Genomic DNA, 7,837 nt, shown 5'->3' on the forward strand with positions numbered 1-7,837 from the left:
CTTAGCAGCTATAGGATTTTCCAGATAAATGGCAAACCCCACACCTGGATATTCCACATCTTCTTGGCCAAGTGGAGGTCCTGGGTGTTTCCAGGTTGCTTCTGTTCAAAGTCCTCCCTTGAGCCTCTTGATAATCCATCCTGTGAGTGACTCCCTCTCAGAGCCACCCATATAGAGCTACACTTGAAAGGGAACTAATTCAGGTTCCTATAAGAGACAAGAGGTTAAAACATGTATCCAGGAGGAGAAAGGTGGCAGACCATCCCACATTCCTTAACCCACATCTTCCCACATTTCCCCATAGACAATATTCTTTTCATTGTTCACCACCAGGCTCCCCATTACATTCCAGTCTCTATGATTCCTCCTTTCATGTCAACCACATACTGCTCTGGGTCCTAGAATTCCACGAACAAGCAGGGAAGAGGGACACCAGGAATAACGGAAGAGATTAGTCATCTCTAAGGGGAAGTGGGAAGTTAGTCTTACATGACCCCAGCTCCACACTGAAAAACAGGAGTCCAGGTTACACCAGTCAAAGGGAGGAAAAGAAGGACCTAAGAGAAAGCTGGAAATACACAACCTTAAAATTAGACTTAGAGCCCAAGAATTAGTATTCAAGGTTAAAAGGGTCAATGGCAATAATATTAAGGCTTGTTACATGTATGGGGCTTCCCTAGTGACTTTTTTTTTCTTTTATTATGTGTATGTAATGCCATGCCTCCAAGTACAGTGACCATCATAATGTGAGACACCAGCCCAGGTGCTCTCTCAAAGGAACAGTCTGAAAGTTAGGGAAGTAAACAACACCTGATGCTGTCATCTGGTGAGTAAGACTCTGCCCAGCCTTGTGCTGCATGTTTCACATGGAGGGCAGAGAAGGTTTGGGAGGCAGTTCCCAGGTTCTGGTACTCTTGCTTCTGGGCTATGACAGCACTCTGTCTAGGAACTTATGACCTTGGTGATGGTGGGCTGAGGCCCCCATGGAAGAAAGAAATTGATCTTAAGCCTAGAGAGCCCAGAGTTGAATAGAAGGAACTTACCTGTAAGAGAGCTCTTTTTCTCTTCCTGCCTCTTCATTGCTGCTGAAAGACAATTTTAAAAACTAGAGAGTTTTTAAACTAGAACTAGAGAGTTCCAGACCCATTTTTTCTCTTCTTATTATAAGCAAGCAAAAGATATTTATTAATAATGATTATGTGACTTTCTATGTGGATTTGAGACCTATCTTGTATCCATGTTAATCATTTTTGAAGTTAATTTTTAAAATATTTTCTACTGATTCTTCTCTACCAAACTCTAAGGAATTGTTTTGTGCATGTGGTCCGCTGTCGATATTTCAGCCAGTGATCCGCTCTGCTGAAAAGGGCACTGATTCTCAAATCTTGGAATAGATTAGAAACATCTGTTCTCCCTCCTACAGGACTCTGCTCCCTGAGGTCAGAATGGTACATGATGCTGTTGTCCCCTTCCTGTGATTCTCTCAGATTCCCTTTGAAGAAGTTGGCAGAAAATATTTGTGGATACTCTGTGGTGGATTTGTCATCCCTTTCCTATCATCTTCCTCCAAAACACAAAATCCATGGCAGAGGGAGATATCTTTGAGGGTAGTTTGGACAGCAAGGAGATGAAACCAGTCAATCCTAAAGGAAACCAACCCTGAATATTCATTGGAAGGATTCATGCTGAAGCCAAAGCCCCAATACTTTGGCCACCTGATGTGAAGAGCTGACTCATTGGAAAAGACCCTGATGCTGGGAAAGATTGAAGGCAGGAGAAGGGGATGACAGAGGATGAGATGGTTGGATGGCGTCACGGACTCAATGAACATGAGTTTGAACAAACTCCAAGAGATAGTGAAGGACGGGGAAGCCTGGCATGCTGCAGTCCATGGGGTCACAAAGAGTCAGACACAGCTTAGCAACTGAACAACAGACCATCTATTGGGGTGATGACTCCTTCATCTGATGGGAAGACCACTGATTCTTTTTTTATCTATAGAAGACACCCAATTTTGAAATGAATGAATGAAAAGGACAATTACCATTTTTGTGCCAGAATAAGAATTTATTAAGAGATTAACAAGGGATATTTATCACTTCTCCAAAGACCAAAAGAGTGACAAGGAAGATTTCTTCCAATTATGTTCAGTTTCATAGCTTCCCTACCAGCTCAATCATACTTAATGTAATTATTTAAAATCACAGATAAGTGTATATTAGAGCATAACACATTAGGCAAATGTATCTTTGTGAGCATAGACATTACTTGATCCTGCTGTAGATTTCTTCGTGGGACTCAGAAGACAGAGCCATTGGTGGACTTTGCAGCCTCTTGTGTTCAAGGATCTAGCTGGGAATTCAGTGGAAGCTGATGCTTGTTGAAGGCTGGTCCCAGAAGTAGAACTGAGATGTGACTTTGGAGCCCTTGACCTCTTGCTGGCACTGAGGCCTCTAGTGAACAAAGGTGTTGCAAGGTCCACACCGAGCACGTGAGACACAAGGATTGGAAATGCAGGGCCCGATGGGCCTTTCACAAGCGTTGGTTGTGGCACATGGGTTGCAGGGGAGCCTGGAGGCAGAATACCATTAGAGCATGTTACAGGAAAGTGAAATGAAGAGTTAGAAAGATATGAAACACATTTTGTATAAGAATATTGTATTATTACTTCCTCTGACTGCCTCCAGTCAAAAGCTTGAAACTGTAAGTTAATTTCCATCAGAAAGATCTTTCATCCTCATAGCAACCTCACGAGCCCCCAAGGAGAACATCACTAGCCTCCTACTCACTTGCAGTCCTCGCTGTCCAGCAGTCCCCGGTACGTGTTGATCTCACACTCCAGCCGGGCCCGCACGTCCAGCAGCACCTGGTACTCCTGGTTCTGCCGCTCCAGGTCACTCCTGATCTCTGCCAGCTGTGACTCCACGTTGCCGATCAGGCCCTGCACCTGGGCCAGCTGGGAGCTGTAGCGGGCCTCCGTCTCTGTCAGGGTGTTCTCCAGGGAGTCTCTCTGTCGGGGGAAAGGGAAGAAAGGTCACAGAGCTGCTCCTCCAGGGACTTCTCCATCACTTCCAAACAAGTCACGAGCTCTAAGACTTCAGGAGAGGGTGGTCTGGAGGGCATCCCAGTGCCCCTGACTCCCCAACTTCACCTCCTCACCAGGAGTCTCATCAATACCCACCAGGTTGTGCTGGGCCTGAAGCTCCACCTCCAGGGCGTTGACCGTGCGTCTCAGCTCAATGATCTCTGCCTGGCAGGACTGCAGCTGCTCTGAGCTGGACACCACCTGCTTGTTCAGCTCCTCAGTCTGAAACACCAAAGGGCAGAAGACAGGATCAGATCCCACCTGAAGGGCCCCAAGGAGCTGAGGATCCTGAGAGACCATGTGCTGAGCTGCTCACCTGCCTGATGTACCATTCCTCCACGTCCCTGCGGTTGGTCTCCACCAAGGCCTCGTACTGAGCCCTGGTCTCGTTGAGCACACGGTTGAGGTCCACAGTGGGAGCGGCGTCCACCTCCACATTGAGGCGGTCTCCCAGCTGGCTCCGCAGGGTGTTGACTTCCTGGTGGAGGAAGGGGACAATTCAAAGTATCTCAGAATATCCTGATGCTCTCTTCTGGGAGAGTGCAATTCCACTGGTGATTATTCTTAAGCTTTCAGAAGCTCCATTCCCTCTGATCCTCTCATTAACTGGGTTCTATATTCAGTGAGTAACCTGTGTCTTCCACTTTACAGAGTGCTTTCAAGTCCATGGCCTCTTTCCACCCTTGTATTCAGTATACCACTCCTCACTTGGAGGTGCGGTGGTTTGGGCTGAGTTGACATGCACTAGACCATAATTTTAAAAGCCCAAACACCCAGTCCAGTGTTCTTGCCAGTATACCATATAGCCTATGGTTTGAACCTTAGCCATGAGTAATAAAAAGGATAGAGTCCAGCTAAAGAGGAAACAAAGAATTCATACTTCTTAATCTGCCATCCTGGGAGAGAACAGACCTAACTGGTCATTTCTTGATTTCACTAGTTGAACTTTTGATAAAGGAAATAGTTATCTGCTCATTTCAAGGCTAATCTCTTCACAGACTCAACACAGCTTAGCGCTTGGGCTTGAGTGGGTGTCAGACAGATATAAACTGGATCTCATGCCTACCACTTTCTAGACTAGAAGCTTCTAGAAACCTCAGGTGCTTCATCTGTAAGATGAGAACTATCTCTGGAGTTCTAAAGCACTTAGCACAGTGTTTGGCACACACCAAGCACTCAATTAATATTAACTATCACCATTTACATTGTTCTGGAATCTAAAATTTGCTCAGAATATCTGTCTTCTTTATCATGCAACTAATCAAGCAATGATGTGAGTGCTTTTCAGTGAATAACAAAAGGAGCTCTGAATGAGAAAAGAGAGTGGGGTTGTGTTTCCAGCTCAGCCCTTTCTGCAGGGTGGTCTTGCTGGTGTCCCCAGTGACTAAATGAAGAATTGGGGTAAAAGATTTCTGTGGCCCCATGTGCTCCATCCTGGGAATGGAAGAGGCTGTGGGTGCTGCCTGGCTGTTGACCTTTCCTTATTACTGGGCTTGCAAACTTCCTTCACCCTCATTCTTGCTGCCAGCAGAAAAATCCTTGCTTCCTATCAGATGATTCATTCTCTACAAATCCCTTTTTGTTTAGAAAACAGATTCTTCAGCTAGTTGAGCCTCTCCCACACCCCACAGTGGTAGGAAACAGGCCTCAGCAAGTTTGGTCCTGTTGGGGAGCTTCACCTGCTCGTGGTTCTGCTTGAGGCAGATCAACTCCTCCTTCAGGGACTCCACCTGGGCCTCCAGGTCAGACTTGCACAGGGTCAGTTCATCCAGGATCCTACGCAGGCCATTCAGGTCTGCCTCCACCAGCTGCCTCAAGGACACCTCTGTCTCGTACCTGTGACGCAGAGAATCAGGGTCAGGCCTGGCCTTGACTCTAGTTTGGTTTGATTTGTCAGACATCTGGGAGTTGGGGCTTGTGGTTTTTACAGCCATCTCATTGACTCAAATTTTCAACATGGAGCCAAAGCTCCTGGAGGAAAAGGCACTGATAAGAATTGATGCCTTTGAACTGTGGTGCTATAGAAGACTCTTGAGAGTCCCTTGGACTGCAAGGAGATCAAACCAGTCAATCCTAAAGGAAATCAACCTTGAATACTCTTTGGAAGGACTGATGCTGAAGCTGAAGCTCCAGTATTTTGGTCACCTGATGCAAACAGCCAATTCATTGGAAAAGTCCCTGATGTTAGGAAAGACTGAGGGCAGAAGGAGAAGAAGGCATCAGAGGATGAGATAATTGGATAGCATCACAAACTCAATGGACATGAGTTTGAGCAAGCTCTGGGAGTTGGTGATAGAAAAGGAAGCCTGGTGTGCTGCAGTCCATGGGGTCACAAAGAGTCAGACATAACCGAGCAACTGAACTGACTCATTGGAAGGACTGATGCTGAAGCTGAAGCTCCAGTATTCTGGTCACCTGATGTGAACAGCTGATTCATTGGAAAAGTCCCTGGTGCTGGGAAAGATTGAGGGCAGAAGGAGACGAGGGCATCAGAGGATGAGATGGCTGGATGACATCACCAATGCAATGGACATGAACTTGGGCAAACTCCAGGAGATGGTAAGGGGCAGGGAGGCCTGGTGTGCTGCATCCCCTGGGGTCACAGAGTTGGACATGACTGGGTGACTGCACAACAAGTATTTTCTAATAAATGAAAAGACAGCAGATTTAATGGATAAAAGCCCATAAACCATGAGATTTCCAAAAGTAATACACTTCCTTCAGTCCCCTAATTGGATTCTGTGCTTAGCAGAGCATCAGGGGACCATGACTTCTAAACTGGATGGGATTCAAAGATGTCCTCTGAAAAGAAAAGCAGGCAAGGAGTCTGACTCTGGAGAAGAGTTGTCCGAGTTCTGGTTAGCAAAAGTTTGTCAATGTTTATTGGTATAGAAGACAGGCTAAGAGGAAGGAGAGCAAAGAGGCAAGACAACAGCCCCCTTGCCCACTCACTTGGTCCTGAAGTCATCTGAGGCCAGCTTGGCATTGTCAATCTGTACCACCAACCTGGCGTTCTCAGACTTGCTGCACAGGATCTAGAAGACCAAAAACATTCTAGAATGAGCCTGGTTATCTTGAGCTAACAGCATCCCTACTAATTCACTTACATGGAAGAAACAGAATGAGAAATCACAGTGGATCTTATATAAGATTATTGCCCATGTGCAATAGTTGCTCAATATTAGAGAACTCAAACTTGAGGGGAGGAAGAATGCAAACATATGCCAGAAAAGTATCAGTACATACACAGTTTTTCTTTTTCTTTCCTAATAAGAAATACTGAGAAGCTGACAATAATAATAACTAACATTTCTCTATAAAAACCTACTCTATGTCTGGCATGGTTGCAGGAGCTAAAGATACAAAAATGAGTGAGCACTAAATCTTGCCCTCAAGAAACTTCCAATTCAGTGGAGAAGATCAATATGTCAACAAGCAATTGGAGGGGGTTGAGTCAGAGACAGAGCCATGTGCGGCCAGCCATCCTGGATAGCTGGGTCCTCCTAGGGAGTTTATACTTTTTCTTGTTCTAATCAACTATTCTATGCCCTCACTGGGCACTGTGCACCAGGAGAAGCCCAGAGGCTTCTAGGTCAAGGTGATGGAGTCAGGATAATTAAGTACCCAGAAGAGGACATCAACAAGAGGTCAGAGCAGCCAAAAGCCCAGATAAGGGAGAAAGAATTTGGCCCATTTCTTACAAAAAGTCTCACTTTCTCGGCTTCCTTCTTGGGCTCAGTCTTTTCTCTCACCTCAGGGTAATAATTCCAGAGTCGGCAAATACACGGAAGCATTCAGAGGCAGCTTTTAATTACAGTTTATTTATGCAAAATGCTGCTACCTCCACAAAGACTAACACTATGCAAATACTCAGATCTAACAGTCCTGGTCCTAAAACGGACCCTCAGGAAAACAGAATGAAAAAGTAAGATGGCAATCGAATAGCTTATATTGTTCCTTAACCATATCTCGGATTCTCTCCCTACAACTTCCTGCTGGAGGCAATGGAGTGCCCACCCCCTCACCTTCTGCTGGAGCTCCTCAATGGTCTGGAAATAGGACTGGTAGTTGGGGCACACGAGGGGCTCCTGCTGCTGGCTCCTCTCCAGGATGCGGCTCTCCAGCTCTGCGTTCTCCCGCTCCAGCTGCCGCACCTTCTCCAGGTAGCTGGCCAGCCGGTCATTCAGGAACTGCATGGTCTCCTTCTCGTTGCCATTGAAGGAGCCCTCACAGAACCAGTTGCAGCTGCCCACGTTGGCGGGGATGTTGCAGGCCCCAGGCAGGGTGGTGCCACAGCAGCTGGAGGGCACGCAGGGCCTAGAGGAGCAGCTGGAGCGGAAGCTCAGGTTGGGCAGGCAGAAGTTGTAAGACATGGTGCTGGAGGGAGAGAGGTGCCCAACTGAACACAGAGTCCAAGTTCACCAAGTCACAGAGTTGTGGGTCCCCCTCCTCTTGGGAGCATTTATACCTGCTCTGCAGAGGGTGTGGATGTGGAAGACAACCCTTCTTTTCTTACTCATTTGGTTGTCAAAAGCCCTTCCCCTTGGTTTGCTATGTTTCCTCAGAAGAGTCCCTCAACTCATAAAAGACTTCACTTGGGCTTGTTGCTAAGTCAGAACTCCTCTTCCATGATGGGCATCAGTGAAATAAGAGCTTCATGGTGTGGCTTCAAAGGGCTGGACTCATGAAAGCCCTGACCTTCATTACTGGGGTGTGGTTGGTCCAGGGACACTATTGCTTCTTCTCTTTCTG

At 46.6% G+C, this 7,837-nt stretch overlaps 1 protein-coding gene across 1 annotated transcript; it reads right to left on the minus strand.

Moving 5' to 3' along the window:
• Positions 1-2,453: 2,453 nt before the first annotated feature.
• Positions 2,454-7,470, minus strand: LOC133056088 (keratin, type I microfibrillar, 47.6 kDa). The gene is made up of 7 exons (XM_061141198.1): positions 7,111-7,470; positions 6,038-6,120; positions 4,765-4,921; positions 3,402-3,563; positions 3,182-3,307; positions 2,790-3,010; positions 2,454-2,571 (listed from the first exon to the last, which is right to left on the minus strand). Exons 1-7 carry the CDS (start codon positions 7,456-7,458, stop codon positions 2,454-2,456), a joined length of 1,215 nt encoding a protein of 404 aa, XP_060997181.1. The 5' UTR covers positions 7,459-7,470.
• Positions 7,471-7,837: the final 367 nt, after the last annotated feature.

The sequence above is a fragment of the Dama dama genome, chromosome 5 (genome assembly GCF_033118175.1).
Source record: "Dama dama isolate Ldn47 chromosome 5, ASM3311817v1, whole genome shotgun sequence".
NCBI lineage: Eukaryota > Metazoa > Chordata > Mammalia > Artiodactyla > Cervidae > Dama > Dama dama.

Excerpts from the sequence above, each read along its gene's own strand:
- LOC133056088 (XM_061141198.1), bottom strand. The coding sequence starts at position 7,458 with ATGTCTTACAACTTCTGCCTGCCCAACCTGAGCTTCCGCTCCAGCTGC. Across the intron at positions 3,308-3,401 it reads AGGAATGGTACATCAGGCAG|ACTGAGGAGCTGAACAAGCA; the intron begins GTGAGCAGCTCA and ends TTGGTGTTTCAG. Across the intron at positions 2,572-2,789 it reads CTGGACAGCGAGGACTGCAA|GCTCCCCTGCAACCCATGTG; the intron begins GTGAGTAGGAGG and ends TTCTGCCTCCAG.